We start from the raw sequence: 17,449 nt of genomic DNA on the forward strand, positions 1-17,449 counted from the left end.
AAAAAAAAAAAATAAAACAACAGATGACAATATTTTTCATGATACAAAAATGTTAACCCTGTGCAGTACTGCATAGTATTAAATGCATAATTTAAAAAATATTATTACAATAAAAGAATTCTAATGAAAATTTATTATACTATATCAGTACTTTGCAAATGGGATTCATTATTTATATACATTTATTGATACTAAATATTGTATCAATATATTTTCATTATTTGTAAAATTTATAATACTTGGCTAATAATTCTTATTCAATTACTAATAAAAGATAGTATAGCATTATTGAATTTTTTAATATAATTTAAATGACCACTATAAATATAACTGATTTGAATTATGATTTGTACAAGTTTATAGAACATATAAAATATTTCTTCTTCAATTTTATATAATGTTCCATAATATATGTATATTGCAGAATATGGATATTTTTTTACAGCTTTCAAAGATTGCAGAATATGTATACATTTTTAAAGAATTATCTTTGAATAAGAGATTGCATTTACTTTCATAAAGTAGTGTAGCATTTTTCTTATTCTTAAAAAATTGAAATAGTTATATTTTAATAATATATATTTAAGAAATTATTTCAACTTGCAAGTGGTTCTTCTTGATGTTGATCTTTATCTTTCTTCTTTTTCTTTTTCTTTTTTTCTTCTTTTATCGGCGATTCCTATTAATCATAATAATAAAATATTTTATTTTTATAAATATTAAATATGAAAATTAAATATAAATCATTTTACCTCAGTTGCAGCTTCTACTACCATAGATTCATCAGCTTCAGATTCTGTCCTTTCTTTTTTCTTCTTTTTTTTCTTTTCTTTTTTATCTTTCTTCTTCTCTTTTGGTGATGTTAATTCTGATTCGTCAATTTTTTCTTCTTTTATTGAAACCTCTGTTGTAGATTGTGAAACTAATTCTTCCCATTTTCGTTTCTTAGATACAGGATCAGTAACTCCATTTTCTTCAGTCTAATTAATATATAAAACTTAAGTAAATTAATTTTAATAACTAAACATACATAAAAAAAAATAAAAAAGAAACAAAATTTAAATACCTTAATTGCAGATACGGAATAGTCTGTATAATTTGCCAACCAATCAGCAGGTGTATTTTCGTTTGGTTTCCCATATTTATCTAATTTTCCTTCAATTATCATATGCTTTTTTATGGAAGCTTTGGGTCCCAAACCCCATTTTCTTGGATATGCATCTCTTTCCATTATTACTCTTTTAATTTTAGCAGCTACACCATGATCACAAGTTGTCATTGTAGGAGATGTCATAAGTGCTATAGCTATAACAAAAAAAAATTGCGAATAGAATCTTAAAATATTTATTTAAACGTGAAAATTAAGTGATAAAAATAATAAAAAATTCTATTATTAATTGAATTAGGATTATAAGTAATATATAATTTTTTTTATATTTATACTTACCAAGTGCTATAGCTTCACCTTTTGTAGTCACTATTACAATTTCTTGATTCAATTCAATACCATCATCATACATTAAAATTCCTGGTAACATAATTTTAGCTCCATAACAAATAGCATTTACCTATATTAATATAATTATGTAATATTAATAATTACAAAGAAATATATTTTCTTTTCTTCATAAAAAATATATTTATAGATAATATATTAATACATACTGCACTATCTTTTACAATAATTCTTTTATGATTTATCAAAAGTGCTTCTAATGGTTTAATTACTCTTCTCAAATAAGATTCATCTCCATGGTTTTCATATAACCATTGAGCATCAAGTATATCATGCATAGTAACCATTCCATCATTTTCAGATTGAACACCTGAACGATTTCTACGTAATTCTTGCATTTGACAACCAGTGCCTAAGAAGAGGCCGAGATGAACACAAATAGTTCTAATATATGAACCAGCCTCACAACTAACTCTAAACACTCCCATATTACGTTCTTCATCATAGTCAAGGAACCAACTGTCATAAACTGTTCTCACACGAAGCTGACGCTTCACTGCAGAGATAAGTGGTGGTCGTTGAAAGAGTGCACCACGTAATTTTTCTAATGCTTGACTTACCTATATTAATTTTTTTATTAATAATATTAACTTCTTAATGATAAATATAACATTTTAATTTTAACATAAATATATTTACCTTTTGTAAACTTTCTGGAGCAGAATGTAATTTAAAAACTGCAATATATTCTTTTCCAGCAGATTGTTGTGATTTAGCTAATCTTGTTGCTCTATCAATGCATACTATTAAGCATCCAGATACTTTAGGATCTAAAGTACCAGAATGACCAGTTTTCTCTACTTTCAAAATTCTTTTTATCCATGCAACAACTTCATGTGATGAGGGATTACATGGTTTGTCTAGATTAATGCAACCAGACTTTATATATTCAGATAAAGTACGGTGTAAAGGAGTTGATCCACTAGTTAAAGGTGTAAAATGTTTTGTACGAGTAAGCATTTTGTCAAAATTCTAAAAAAAATATATAGTTTATATTTAATTTTATTTACATAAAAAAATTAATTAAATTATAAAATAGACTAATATATTTTATATCGCATACTTTAAATAAAAGAGGCCAATCCTTGTATTCAAGTTTTACAATTTCATCTGAAGGTTCAAGTTGACATTTCATTGTTGCTTGAATCTCTCCAAGAGATTTCTTTTTGCTTTTTTTTTTACTTTTATCTAAATAACAAAAATATAAATTAACCTATGAAATTATGTTTATTATAAGTATCAACAAATCAAGATTATTCTAAGCATAACAATTATACGTATAAATGAAATAATTTTATATAAAATAAATATATACAATATATTTATTATATTGCAATTAGAACAAAATTTCTAATAGAATTTTTATTAGATACCAAGACACGTGTTTATACCGCTAAATTTTTAATTGATATTTATAACAGAAGATAAATATGTTTTCTCATTTTTGTACATAAATTAAAAACGCTGATTTAAATTAAGAAATACAATATAATAGATATTACATTAAATAACATAATATACGAATAAAATTAATAACAATTACCGCTTTCTGCCATTTTGAAATAAGTAGAAACTACACGTGTACTCTTATGATCCAAGGCGACACCAAACACGCGGGAGCCACTGCATTTAGCGTCCAGCGTACAATATATTTACTTCGTATCATTGGTAATATATAGTTTAGATATGCTACAATACATAAAATTAGAATAGTATTAAAAAGAATATTTTATCTAATCTATTAGAATATTAAATTTTAAATAAAAAAGAAAAAAGAGAGAGAGAATAGAAATAACTTTGATATTAATAATATAGAATAATAAAAATAAAAAATTGTTGGTTATCATAAAATACTTCATTCATATCTATATGTAATATTTTCTATGTATCCATCAGTTATATTTAAATTTGATTATATATTTTCAATTCTTAAAAAAATATCTTTTATACTATATAAAAATATAAAATATAAATATTGTATATTATATCTTACAATTTTGCATATTATGTAAAGAATCTGAATAAATAATAATTTAAATATTTTATATAATTGCTATGAATTTATAGTTGTATTGATATACTAATGTTTTATATTTTGCATAACAAGCATCCACTTTTGAATTGAAAGTTAGTTTACGCGGTAAACTGGGGGTGGGTAAAACCGGTGAAATACAATAAGAACCGAGCAGTGAATATAAAAAATATTCTCATGCCAAAAATCACTGCATCATGTTTGTCGATAACTTAGAAAGAGGATTTTATCGTTTAATAAAAAATGACGTAAGTTATTCTGTTTTAAAAATTTGTTATTTTATTGTTATATAGGTTAAGTTTTTTTTCTATTAAAATATAAAATATAAAATTATAAATACATTTTTAAATTATTCTACAATCTATTTAATTTATTTTTTTTGGATACATTATTATATAATTTATCTTATTTTCAATTGTTTTATGTAATTGAAAATATTAATATAAATTCTTTATTATAGAGATGCCTACTGTTGGTTAATTTTGATGTTGATGCTATTTGTGCCTGTAGAATTTTACAACAATTACTTAAAAATGATAATATGATATATACACTTGTACCTGTTCAAGGTATTCAAGATATGGTTCATGCTTTTGAAGAAAATTGTGAAGATGTAATAAAAATTTAAGAAACACATAAGTACATATATAGTACAGTATATTTCCTTGTATTAAACTTTATTAATATTTAATATTTATTTAGATAAAAAATGTTATTTTTATAAATTGTGGAGGTACATTAGACTTGGTGGATTTATTACAACCTGTAGAATCTGTGATATTTTATGTTCTTGATAGCCATAGGCCTTATGATTTATGTAATGTATATTCAGAAGATCAAGTACGCATACTTGGTAAAATTGATGAAGATGATGAAATTCCAGAATATAATGATATTTTCAAAGATGATTCAGTAATTAATTTGTTTTGATTTTTTATTATTATTAATTTAATTGGATATTGGACAATATATAAATAATAAATATATTGGAAAAACTTTTTTTGCAATTTTTAGTCTGATGAAAGTGAAACAAATGAAGAATTAGACAATGATGAATCTCAAAGAAAAAGACGAAGGTTAAATGAAGAAGATATTATTAAAAGAGCTGGACGAAGAGAGTGGTCTGAGAAAAGAGCAACTATTTTATTTAATTACACGCAATATAGTTACTATGGCAAATCAGTATGGATTATTAAAATATATGAATATAAAATTTTTATAGAATATAAGAATTAAAATATATTTTATATTTCTATAGAGTGCAATGCTTATGTATGAAATGGCATGGAGTATGTCAAAAGATAATCTAGATATGATTTGGTGGGCTATAGTTGGTTGTACAGAACGAACTATTCTTGATAAAATAGAATCAAGATTAAGTATACTCGAAGAAGGTTTTCTTCAAGCCCATGTATCTAGATTATCTCATAAACAAGGAACTGAAGATGATAAACCACAGCAGCAAAGTGCAGTAAAAATTACTTATGATAAAGAGTATCCTTTAGAATTAAATTTTTGTAAAATTTATAGTATATAATGTAATATAAAATTGATGTAATATAATATAATGTGATATAATATAAAATTTATTTCTTTACATAGAAATGTAGTCTTTTACTTGTATTATATCGACATTGGACTGTAGAAGCTAGTTTAAGACATACAGTACCAACTGCAGTGTCATTACGACTTTGGTCTCTTAGAGGAGAACAACGGTTAAAGGAATTATTAGCAGAAATGGGTTTACCCTTAGCACAATCAAAGCAACGATTTTCTGCAATGGATCTTGCACTTAGACAAGAATTGAGACAAATGGTTGAAAAATTAGCAGGAAAATATAAACTAGATACTGTAATTGGGACAAGTTTTACTCTTCAATATGGTTATAAATTTAAATATTGTGCTTCAGATATAGTTTATGCTATGCTTGCTTTAATGGAATCTTCTGTAAGTTTTTAGTACTTACATATCTATGTTAGTTGTTAGTTATTTAATGACTTTTAAAATAACATGTTAGTATATTAACTTTTTTTTAATGTTTCAGTCAAAGGAAAAGTTACCACAACGCTGTTTTTTAGATGCGTCGGATTGTTTATCTCGCACAAAAAAAGATATTTTAGAAAACGGCGTAGAAAAAGCAAAGCTTATGCTTATTAGTATTTTTAAGACTGCACAGGCAATTTTACAAATGAAGCAAATTAAAAGTGCTGGTTCATTTCTTTACATAATTATTTCAGACGGAACTGCTGACAGTCTTGTATTTGCGCATCCATACTCATTGATGATGTTGGCTCAGTTTACCTTAAAGGCTTATGTAGATTCTTCGAAAAATAGACGCGCATCAGAATGGCCACTTGTAGCTTCTTCAATATATAATGCAGAAGAGCGTCTATGTTTTATGGTTGGTATACCTCCAGTGTGTGAAGATCAACCAAGAAGGTAATTATAAATAATTAATTTAAATTCATTATGAAAATATTTTAAAAGAATGTTGAATTATCTTATGATATTTTATAATTATAGTTTATTTGGAAGAGCTTTTGAACAAGCAGCTAAAAATACAAATTGTTATATAGAAGCAGATTATTTTGATACAACAAGTATGTTATACTTTTTTTAATTTTTTATTTTTAAAATATAATTTTAGTAGTAATTTTTAAAAAATTTTTTAAATATTAATATTTTATGTTTCAGTAATAAGACTGAAAATTGAAGAAAGACCAAAATTTTTGGATGCTCTGGCAGCACTTCTAGCTTAAAATTTTAATGATTTATTTGACATATGAAAATTTTTTGAAAATCTTTTGAAAAAAGAATTTTCTTATTATTTATTTTTTAGAAAAATAGTACAAAATAATGATAATGAAATCTTTTTAAAAAATACGACGATGGGATCAATTAAATATGTTTTATTTTTTATGACATTTTTTGTGACATATTGTAACTAATGAATATAAATTAGTAATATTTCTTTTATAACTAGTGACAAATTTAGCTTTAATCATATTGTAGATACGTGTACAAAACAAAATTAATGCTATATGTATTGTGAAATTTTCATTTACTATTATTTCCTTTTTCACGAATTAATTGGTTAAAAAAATATTTTCAATGAAATAAATATGATTCAAATAATAATCAAAATCATCCAGGCTAAAACGTAACATAAGAAATAAAATAACATATAAATTTGTAATATAAATGATATATAATAGGTATAATTTTTTATATAAAAACAAAATTAACTTAAAAAAAAGTATCAATAAATTTATTCAATTTTTTACATTCATTTATTTTTTAATTTGTAAAATAATTTTAATTAAAACATGAAATTAACGATTAGTAATTATACGGAGAATTGAATTAATAACGAATATTTGCTAATTCAAGATATGTTCGACGTGTTCATTTGGCGTTTATTAAGTAATACATTATATAATATATTAACGTGTGCATGTGTGTACACTTAAAAATACAATTCGCTCAGTTTTTATTGACTATGATATATAATACATGTCTTTTGGTTACTTCCACAAAAGGGTGTGCGAATACAAGCGCCATTTTACGCAAGATCCTTCCTACGAAAGGAGCAATGGTATCACAGAGATAGGATTGAGAAGAGAGGATGGGGTTTCTTTTTTTGTGGTTGTATAATGACCACTTAAAAACTTAACTGCTCCTTCCTTCATATGGCTTCCAATATTTTGTATAAAATTGTCAATTGATTTTAAAAAAATTCAAGTAGAAACGTAATCATTTTTACCAGTTTTATGTACCGCGGCTATTTTGTTTATAGGTAATTTGTCATTACGAAATCCATCGACAAATTGTTGTACAGAATCTACAGTTATTTCGGCACCATCCTCCATAACTACATAAACTCCTCGAGGTATATCAATTGCTGTTAAGAGGGGCACAGCATCATCTAAACCGACAAATTCACGAAGAATATCCGACGTTTCACACTACAATAAGAATAATATCCATTAGATTAAGAATAAATATATCTATTATATTTATATAAAATCAATCCTTACATCTAATGCTATATAAAACTGTAAAATATCATCTGGATCATCATAATTTGGATCATAATCAGGTCTATCTTGTCTGTATGCTTGTGCTGCTGGCAATAATACGCTTTCTGCGAATTGAATCTCACAATCTTCACCTTCTGTTAAGATATAATAATGAGGTAAAAAAAATCAATTAGAAAATTTTCTTTTTCACCATTTTGTACATAAAAATTACAAAATAAACTTACCGACAAAAAGAATAATTGCCGGTGCATCGTGCAATGAAGTAGCATATTTTTCAGTTAAAATATTCACCAAACGACTGGTCCACGGAAAATTCTGAAAAATTAAAAAAAATATCACAAAAAGAACGAAATGATAAAATAATCGTAGTCAATTCTGCAAATTTTCACTTACCAGCCCTTCAGGATCTTCGATTAACTCTGCTCGACCATCCAAAGTTATAATATTATCTCGAGGATCAAGTATCACTAAAGTGGGTATTGCTTGTACGTCGAGAGCTCTCGCTAATTTTCGTCGTCTCTCTTCTTGACTAAAAGGTATCCTCAACCAAGGCATCGTTTCAATATAAACGTTATAAGATTCTTCACTCCTATAATATCATAAAAGTCATAAATATTAACTTACAAATACTATACTATAACATAAGATATATTTCATTTTATATTAAAAATAAATAAATAATGTATATATTTTTTAATAATTTACCTATCTGAACTCACGAAAATTACTTCGAAATCGTGACCTCTCTCTCGAATTCGCTGATAGGTATCCACAAGTTGTGGGGTAAATGCTTTACAAGGTGGACACTATAAAACACACAAAAAAAAATATATATATATATATTCCTATACTTTTATACTTTAATGAAGATTCGTTTCAACACGTTAACTATACAATGTTTTTTTTCTATCTTAATAAATAAAATTTATTAATTGAAATTTTTATATATATTCTCTTACATATCTTATATAAGATTTTAATAAATTTTTAACTTGAACAGCATAAGAGATAAAATAGATTGAAATTGCTAATCGATCAATGGCGAAGAAAAACTGGAGCACAAACAGTTTATAATTAGAAAAAATATATACATAAGTGTATATATCAGTTTTCCAATATCCTTGGAAAATTTGTAACAATACGATCGTGTATTATTATACGTATAATACATAAATACATATATACCCAGTGTGCGCTGAAGTAAACACCCTTAAAGCAATGACGCAATTCCTCGTGTAGCATGGGTTCGTTACTATCGCGTGCCCCACATGACAATAAGGGTCCATCCTCGAGTGCAGCTTTCGGATGAGGAGGCTTCCAAGGAAATTCAGCCCCGCTCGGATCGGCGATGGTTCGCTCTACGCCTCCTCTGGTTACCACCGAGCCGTTAGAACCGTCCAATAAAATCAAAGTCGGTACACCGGCCTTTATCCGATACCTCCGAGTCAGTCTGGTCTGTAAAAGAGATACTTGATCGCCTGTAAGAGTATTTCATTGTCGATCGTGAGATCCTTAAAACCTTCTTCATAAATATTCGCGAGAGTTACCGGTTCTTTGTTTTATGTCGTAAGAGATTTATATTCGACGGGTAGCAATAATCTCTGCAGTTTGGTGCCCCGATCAAAGTATGAAATCGAGAACAAAGTATATAATTATATACAGGGTGTCTCAGCTTTTTCTCGCCAAACAGCGAAGAAGTGAGAAACAAATATTATTTAAAAAGTAGAAATCTGTACTATCTAACGTTTATATAATTTTGTTGAAAATTAAGGTTAAATAATATAATTTGATAAAATATATATAATTATTCTATAATTGAAATTTTTAATTGATCATTAAATAAAGAATTAATTGTAATAGAATTGTCTCATTCTATTTATATAAATGTAAATTCTTTTTTTTTTTTTTTTTTTTTTGAAACAAATCAAAAAAAAAAAATTTTAATTTTATAAAAAAAGAAAGAGACTTTTCTTATAATTTTTTTTTTTTTTTTTTTTTTGAAAGAAATCAATAACGAATATATCTAGGACTTTTTTCATTCAGACCACCAAACGTGTTGATAGAAATTATTCACTCTCTAAATATTACTAGATATACATAGATATATGAGTAACGTGAGAACAAAGGATGTCAAAAGCAAATAATTTAAAAAGTTTTATCCTAAACTCGTGTACAAAAAATTGCGTCGAAATACGATACGTTTGGAACGCTATCTCGCTCTCCCGGCAAAACAACATTATAGATAATTAATAAAAGAGGGAAAACTCTACGTGCCAACGTGTTTTTAACTAGAACTTTCTTGCCATTCAATAATCGTAAATTACACTAATCAAAGCCATAATGCAATTCCCATCAATGTTTTACATCGCATGATTTTACAAAAGATCGTGTTCCGTCATGTAAATCGCCGTTTGAATTCAGCTCGCACAGCGCGTGAGTATTGGCTACGAGTTAAAAAAAGAAAGACAGAGAGAGAGAGAGAGAGAAAGGGGGAAGAAGAAGAGAGAGATCGAAACCCATCAATTTCAGGAAGCGTGAGAGGAATAACGCGAACGGCGATAAAGCGAACGGAGCAACGCGTGTGTGCACGTTCAAGAAATTCGTAACACGCAGCGCCCTCCTCTGTTTCTTTCGTTATCCTTCTAGCACGCAACGAAATTCAAGCACGGCGAAAAAGGGCGCAACGAGTGTCTACAGGGGAGTAATGTCTGCTGACAATGAGTGCTATCCCTTCTACCCCAGCACTGCATGATTACAGTACTACAAGAAGCAAAAAAGGGAAGGGAGTGGAAGGGAGATGGAGGAAAAGGGCTTGAGCATGATAGCAGAAACTGGTTGAAAGTTTTTCAAGCCGAAAAAGATAAGAAAAGATGTACAAGAAAAAAATGTATACACAAGGATAATCCGGACGATATGTCAGATTTTCGTTTCTTTCTGAATAAGTAATAGTCAACACTTTCATTGCTATGCGTGAATCGAGAAAAATATTGGCAATTTTTTTCTTTCGTTTTTTTCTTTTTTTTTAAAAAAAAGAAGATGTCTACATTTTGATGGTACACAAAGGTTAGTGAACGGAGTTCCGTTGATAATAAGGATTGTCGGTCTCTTCTAGCAGACTGCACGATTGTAGTAGCATCAACCGTGAAAACAGAGATGATAAGAAAGCGAAAGAGAAGCTCCTGCTTCAGTGGTGATAAAGGAGGATAGCTATCTCGAAAGCTACAGACCTCAGTGGAAATTCTTTTGTGAATTCTGAAATAGGCGGCAGCTGTAACTATTTTCTTCAGCTGTGCTGTTCTGAATTTCTTGTACTTTGAAATGAACTAGTGTAATGAAGAAGATGCTTTTGATGTTATTTTTTTAATTTAATTTAGAGATTACTAAATTTCGTATTATATTTTTTTGTAAAGAAAATATATTCGATAATCTTATTAAATTGTTAGAGATTTATATATACAATATTATAAAATATAAATAAATAAATAACATAATCCTTAAAATATATTCGAAACAAATTCATCGATTTTTGAGATCATAAAACGTGCATTGACCGATCTCAATGGAAAAAAACTTACATAGTTCTCTTAGAAAGATGATCGATCACAATGTTCGTTAGCATTGAATACCGATTCCCGTTAAGCTGTCTGATTACAAGAGAACAAAAGGAGCAGACGAGATCGAAGCACAATGGACATATTGCAGAAGGCTTTTATACCAGACTAGATAATGAAGAACAGTCTAAGAGATGATATAATTTTCAATCATTTCAGATTTTTTGATGACGAATAATTCGTTCATGTCATCGCTCTCATATAATCTCATGTCATCGTTTCTCATATAATTATTCCTTTTACTTTTTATTATTACCCCCCCGCCCTTATTACCCTCTCTATTTATATCGTTCGATTTCTAAAAATATTATAAATATCATTGATTTCATAATCAATAAATTTTGACAACTTTGTCATTTAAAAATGTTTAAAAAATTCAACAGAAACAACATTCTTAGAATTCATTCAATCCATTCCATTTGAAACGAAAACGATAGTGAAGCAAGCAAAAGGATCGAATAGCTGTCGGCCGGAGACAAAAGGATGTCTCCATCAGTGTTCAAAAGAATCAGAGATAAAAAGAGGAAGGGAGAAAGAGAGAAAGAGAGATTTCAATAAATCTTTGGTAACCAACACCTGTCGCGAGCTCCGTTGGCAAACAAATCGATCGATCCTACACCGAAACTTTCATCCTGGCACTTTTCTTTTCTCTCCATAGTTTCCGCGAAGGTTTTCTCCCCGCGAATCGAACGAAATCAAAGAACGAGGTAAAATTCTCAGTCGATACGTTGCGACCGCGAGCACACAAAAGGGGCGAGCGTCGGAATAAGGCAAGAAGGGTCTTCTCTAGGTAGCCGAACGCGCGACGTCGTACGTTATCGCGACCCTCCACAGGGAGGCATTACCTCGTCCCTTCGTATATTTCCTACGCCGCTTTCTCACTCGTTCCTACGCTCCGCGTATATATACATTCGTTCGCCGTCTCCGTCTCGAGCGGTCGATAACGCGTACGTCCTCCCTTGCTGCCGCTCGCTCCACGGTGCTGTCGTTATTTCCCCCGGTGGTCTGTATGTCCCCTACCACGCCACTTCCATCGCTCCTGCTTGCTCGTTCCCCTGTGTCGTCCTTGCTCCATCGCCCGCTTACCCTCGTCGATTCCCTTTCTCCACCCGGGGTTTGTATCGGTACGAAAAATATTCGCGTCATACCATTATTTTCATCGAGCGTATATACGCGTGTATGATTGAAACGTGGATAAAATTAGATATATTCCTTGGTAGGTATATTTGTAACGATAATCGAACGTCGAATATCCGTCGATAAGAAAGATTGCATTTGTTAAAATCGATAATTGAAAGGAATTATGTTGTTTCTAGTTATTTTGAATGAATATGAATGCGGAAGAAAATATTTTTAGATAGGAAATGGACAGGATAATTTAAAAAGTGAATGTTTTTTACTGTTCGTTTTCTACCAGACACTCTGCCGCTTGGTCTCTCTCTTTCTCTTTCTCTCTCCTCGGCAAGGGAAACCCCTTGCCATACCGTGACATCGGGTAGAAGACGAGCGATGGAGGGGAAGGGATGAGATCACTGTTGACTCGTTCGCGCGCGTTCAATCGCCTCCTTCGTGAACGGCAGAGGTGCACAACACCCGCTTTGTCGCGGTAAATTTTGCGGAAAAACTTTCTTACCGTTAAACGGTTTACTCTTGTACGCATTATACTTGCGACAATATCTTATTCACGAATGTACAAATATCTTTCCAAGATTACCTTTCTTATCAAGATTCGTTTGAATTCAAATTTACGAATCTTTTGATAATCGAAAAAATGAAAAATAATCTTAATAAAAATATATGTTGAAATTATATAAGTGTATAATAAAATAAAAATTATGAAAGAAAATAACCGTTCATTTGTTTTTCATCTATTCCATTAATGTTCTTGAATTTTATTAGCTTTAGAATTTTTATTTAATTTACGTTAAATTATGGATAAAATTTTGCGTATCTTTCATTTCGTTACATAAATGTTTAATGATTTGTATTACATATGTGTATTTATAATATAGATTAAATATAATTCGATGTAACGTGATTTATGAACGTTAATAACGAAGGGATGAAGATAGATTCTTGCTATATGTAGTTGCGCACCCCTGGTATATACAGATATCGCGGCCTCCCGACATCTCTCGTCCGACCGAGACTGACGAGACCACTGTATTTCCATTGGTCAACCCCAGCAGCGTCTTAAGACTACCATGCTTTCAATTACACGCAACGACTATACATTTACGTACAAAAATATTGCGGAATATGGAAGAATAGTTCGCATCGATTTTATAAGGGTTAACGAACGACAATGGATACGTGTTTGAGATTCACGATGTCATCGAAGTATGCTCTAAAAGAAAAAGAAAGAAAAAAAAAAAAGAAACACAAAAGAAAATTAATGTCGCTTAAATAAGTTGAATTAAGATGATCTCTGGCGAGACGAATTAAATAGATAAAAGACACTGAGAGAGCATCCGTACGTTTGCGGCAAATGACGTAGAAACATTTAATTTTTTTTCTCGTGCAATTTTTTACCACTTTTATCAGTATGATACTGTTGGTTGTACAACGTCAAAGCATTGGGAAGGTTTCACGCGAGTTTTCGAGTCATAGGCACTGGAATACATTTATTCGGGCGATTCGCACGTACTTCACTTTTCCTTTGACCACTGCCGAGTAGGTCGTGTGTAATCTACACGATATGCCAGCTAAAAAGCAGACAGGAGCAGGAGAGGAGTGGATATGGGTGGGTGGAAAGGAGGCAAAGAGAGGGAAAGGGATTACATAGCGCCGCGTACGGGCCACTCTGTGTACGAACTACCTCACAGTCTATCTAGATTCCAACGTTTCTCTTATTCCTTTTTTCTTCCTTCCATTTCACTCGTTTTCGTGGGAAGAGACCTGCATCGCCACCGATTCACTCTCTCTTTCCTTCCGATGTATATTCAAACATAAACACGTATCTCTCCTCTCTTTTCGTTTGCTACCTTTCGTCGCTTTCTTGATCTCGCCGGTCGAATGAGAAAGCTATTTGCGGAAGATATGGGTCGGCCACCCCGAATGCAAAGGTTGGTCGGCTTCACTCTTTTTCTCGGCTGCTTCCCCATCCAAGGTAAAGGCGTGTACCTTTATGAAACGGTTTACGTCGTACAAACGATGAGCAGCGTACCTCTATTACTTAGCTGTTCAAGCAGCCGGACATTGTAGCACTATCCCCTCGTACCACATCACTAGTAAACGTTCAATTTTGTCAAACAAACTGGACAATTCTTTATTTCTTTTTTAAGAAGATATCAACCTCAGAAACTGCCAACAGAGGTCAATACGATCTGTATTAACGATGCATGGTAACGTTGCGATAGCTTTATTATACATAACCTCTTCCAATTACTTAATCATCTTTTTGAAGTATCTTTTCTTAATTATCTTATTGAATTTATATTATAACATTATAAAATATCATTTAAAACATTTCGACAAAGAATTAAAAGTTTGCTTAAAGGATGTTTAGAGATTCTCAATATTCATTGGGAATTCAGGTCTCAGATTTCTTTAAATAAGAGTTGAAAAAGGAGATTATGTGTGTACGGGAGAAAGAGAAGGGAGAATTTGATCGTTTCTTTCTTACTACGTTTCAGAAACGAAAGTTGCTCTTCTCATTGTTAAATGAATGGAACGGTGTACAAAGAAGCTACGATTTCAAGGGGGTGATTCCCAACATGGATCAGGTAGATAGGCGGAATAACGAGCAAGGAAGAATCACGAAGCTACTTGACGCTAATTGCGCAGGACGCTTATCGTTACATTTACTCACGAATCAGACTGTTGAGTATATGTATATGTATTACAAACACGAATAACTTGAGTGGCTTGACTAATGATCGTGGAAAAAAGACAGAATAACGACCTCCGATCGCTTCTTACATTCACATGCCGCTAATGCGTATACACTGAATAAGTATCAAGAATTGTCATCTTTCATAGAAATTTTGTATCTCTATCTATATGCACAAACGATTCAACCAGTTGACTCGAACTTCGATATAGAAAGCTATACGTTACTTTCTTTTTCTTTATTCCTCTTTTCCTTTTTCCTTTTGAATTCGTTACACCAATGCACTAGAACCTCGTTAACATGGATAAAAAGTAACACGGGGGAAACCGAATATCTGTTATGTGTGTGTGCAAAGTGCAGTAATGTAACGTAGAGTCACTCAAACTTTCGAGACAAGAGATATGTGCGTCATCATCGAGGTGCGTGGGTGATGAAAAGATCAATGTACGAAGCCGGTCTGCCGTCTGCATTTAATCTCCACAAATAACATTTCTCATCTCAATTTGGATTTATTCATTTACTCGTTTTCAATTAAAACGAATAATAAATAAAAAATAATGCAAATACTTTGTAAGATTTTTAAAATTATTCGTTTGAAAATTTACAGTTCATACGGCTCTTTCTGTAAAGAAATTTTATTTTAATTAATATTAATCTTTTATTAAAATATTTAAGATTATTATTTTTATAAGCATATCTTTTATACTATGTAATTTAAAAATTTTATGTATAAAATATAAAAAAAAAAGGAAAGAATTTCAAAAAAAACTTTTACAGAAACGAATTTCATCGATGTCATTAAAAAACAACATTTGATCTGAACTGAAAGCATATTCGTAGCAAGCTATAGAGGAGCAGATGTTTTGTAGAAAATATTACGAACGATTTTTAGTTAGAGAAAGTCGACTCTGCCTTGTGTGTCGGTGCAAATAAAATCGGACCCTAAATAGCACGTCTGGCGAGGGGTTAAAACACCCGTTGGAAATAAAAAAGGCACTGCGCGCACGGTCCTTCTGCATAACGGCATGTGTACCCCTTCTATGTGTACATGTGTAACTTTATGACAGACATGTGTATACAAATTTCAAATGATACGCTCGCCTCAATTGATCATAGCCCGTCTGACCGTAAAATTCGCATAGCAGACGAAAAATCGTAAAATATACGAAAAAAAAACTGTAAGTTGTGAAATGAAACATGGAAATCATTTATTTTTATATATTTTTTTAAATTGATGGAAACACATATTTTTATAATTTGTGAAATGTTAGAAATTATTTGAATAGCCATTTCAACTATTATTTGACTTAAAAATATATAATATAATCGAATTTAATTGAAATTTATACATGACTACGTTAATCAAAACAATAAAGATTCTGTGATATCGTTTTAAAAAATGAATGGAAGTAGAATTTAAAATTGTTCTTTCGTTTATTATAATTTTAAAATAAAAAATTGCTGAACCAAAACGAACGAAAAAAGGAAAATATATTGCGCGCATAAAATGTAAAATAAAAAAATAGATAATAAATGAAAATATTTTAAACAGGCATATATATCTTTCTCGTTTCTTAAAAACTTTAGAAAAAGAATTTTTGTTAAATTATAATAAGATTATTAATGAAATTGTTAATGTTATTTTAAAAAATTTATAAAACAAATATATATTAATACTAATGTATATGTATGTATATTAGTATGCATATTATGTATGTATATGTATGTATTATTTAATATAGTTGCATATAATAGATATAAATATATATATATCTATTGTATATTAGGATATTCCTATATATATGTATAGAAAAGATAGAAAAATAAGAAAAAAATTCAATAAAATAAAAATACAACAAAAATTATATCTAAAAATATTTTAATAAATAGAGTTAATGTAATCAAAAGAAAATAAAGAAATAAAAGTAATAAATTTTACCTTCCTCTCATAATCTAAATTCGGTACAGCCAACCAGGGTAACTCGGAAACGTGTGCACGGAAACTCTCTTCAAAGTCGAGGACATCGGCTACGTTACTCCAAAGAACCACGTGCACGACCTCGAACTTTTTCCTCCTTTCTCTTCCTCTGCTGGAATTTTCTGCATCCCGGTCATTCTCCGTATGCGACAAGTTGACATTCGTGTACAAATCAAGTAGTTGACGTGTAAAGTCATCGCAGGTAGCACCGGGATTAATGAAACTAAAGTATACACCGATCACTTCACAAGTTGGTCGACCGTCTTCATCGATGAGCATACCACTTGCATCGCACGGTTTTGTGTCTTGCTGATTAACCTGACTGCACCGCGACAGTTGTTTACCGAACAGTCTATGTTGCCAACAGACTGATTTCGCGGCGGCCGCAGGTGACTTTTTCGTTACGTTTCCCGAGCTGGATGATGCCTGCTCGCTACAGC

At 30.4% G+C, this 17,449-nt stretch overlaps 3 protein-coding genes across 4 annotated transcripts in view; 1 reads left to right on the top strand and 2 right to left on the bottom strand.

Moving 5' to 3' along the window:
* Positions 1 to 278: 278 nt before the first annotated feature.
* On the bottom strand, positions 279 to 3,183 carry LOC102672200 (H/ACA ribonucleoprotein complex subunit 4). The gene is made up of 8 exons (XM_006614140.1): positions 3,060 to 3,183; positions 2,580 to 2,704; positions 2,156 to 2,488; positions 1,666 to 2,076; positions 1,448 to 1,568; positions 1,067 to 1,305; positions 753 to 980; positions 279 to 679 (listed from the first exon to the last, which is right to left on the bottom strand). Exons 1-8 carry the CDS (start codon positions 3,070 to 3,072, stop codon positions 596 to 598), a joined length of 1,554 nt encoding a protein of 517 aa, XP_006614203.1. The 5' UTR covers positions 3,073 to 3,183; the 3' UTR covers positions 279 to 595.
* Positions 3,184 to 3,574: 391 nt separating this feature from the next.
* LOC102672339 (cell division control protein 45 homolog) lies at positions 3,575 to 6,611 on the top strand. Of its 2 annotated transcripts, XM_006614141.2 has the most exons (9): positions 3,583 to 3,796; positions 4,009 to 4,161; positions 4,251 to 4,460; positions 4,563 to 4,730; positions 4,807 to 5,042; positions 5,159 to 5,495; positions 5,593 to 5,987; positions 6,072 to 6,148; positions 6,243 to 6,611. In XM_006614141.2, the coding sequence occupies exons 1-9, from the start codon at positions 3,746 to 3,748 to the stop codon at positions 6,305 to 6,307; spliced, it is 1,692 nt and encodes a 563-aa protein (XP_006614204.1). In that variant the 5' UTR covers positions 3,583 to 3,745; the 3' UTR covers positions 6,308 to 6,611. The 2 variants fall into 2 exon arrangements, with proteins under 2 accessions (XP_006614205.1, XP_006614204.1); XM_006614142.2 differs by lacking the exon at positions 6,072 to 6,148 and having other exon boundaries at positions 3,575 to 3,796; positions 6,243 to 6,591.
* A 332-nt stretch (positions 6,612 to 6,943) lies between these two features.
* Positions 6,944 to 17,449, bottom strand: part of LOC102672654 (nucleoredoxin-like) — a 10,778-nt gene continuing 272 nt past the window's right edge. The window contains exons 2-8 of the mRNA XM_031509724.1: positions 16,971 to 17,449; positions 8,774 to 9,043; positions 8,294 to 8,394; positions 7,982 to 8,177; positions 7,813 to 7,903; positions 7,586 to 7,722; positions 6,944 to 7,513 (exon numbers count right to left, since the gene is read on the bottom strand). The exon at positions 16,971 to 17,449 is cut by the window's right edge and continues 1 nt beyond it. Of these exons, the coding sequence (XP_031365584.1) occupies positions 7,286 to 7,513; positions 7,586 to 7,722; positions 7,813 to 7,903; positions 7,982 to 8,177; positions 8,294 to 8,394; positions 8,774 to 9,043; positions 16,971 to 17,449 (1,502 nt within the window). The 3' untranslated portion in view covers positions 6,944 to 7,285. The remainder of the gene's footprint in view (positions 7,514 to 7,585; positions 7,723 to 7,812; positions 7,904 to 7,981; positions 8,178 to 8,293; positions 8,395 to 8,773; positions 9,044 to 16,970) is intronic.

The sequence above is a fragment of the Apis dorsata genome, unplaced genomic scaffold (genome assembly GCF_000469605.1).
Source record: "Apis dorsata unplaced genomic scaffold, Apis dorsata 1.3 scaffold_170, whole genome shotgun sequence".
Classification (NCBI taxonomy): Eukaryota; Metazoa; Arthropoda; class Insecta; order Hymenoptera; family Apidae; genus Apis; species Apis dorsata.

Excerpts from the sequence above, each read along its gene's own strand:
- LOC102672200 (XM_006614140.1), bottom strand. Across the intron at positions 1,569-1,665 it reads TTATTGTAAAAGATAGTGCA|GTAAATGCTATTTGTTATGG; the intron begins GTATGTATTAAT and ends ATATTAATATAG. Across the intron at positions 981-1,066 it reads ATTCCGTATCTGCAATTAAG|ACTGAAGAAAATGGAGTTAC; the intron begins GTATTTAAATTT and ends TATATTAATTAG.
- LOC102672339 (XM_006614141.2), top strand. The coding sequence starts at position 3,746 with ATGTTTGTCGATAACTTAGAAAGAGGATTTTATCGTTTAATAAAAAAT. Across the intron at positions 3,797-4,008 it reads ATCGTTTAATAAAAAATGAC|AGATGCCTACTGTTGGTTAA; the intron begins GTAAGTTATTCT and ends TCTTTATTATAG. Across the intron at positions 4,731-4,806 it reads ATAGTTACTATGGCAAATCA|AGTGCAATGCTTATGTATGA; the intron begins GTATGGATTATT and ends ATATTTCTATAG.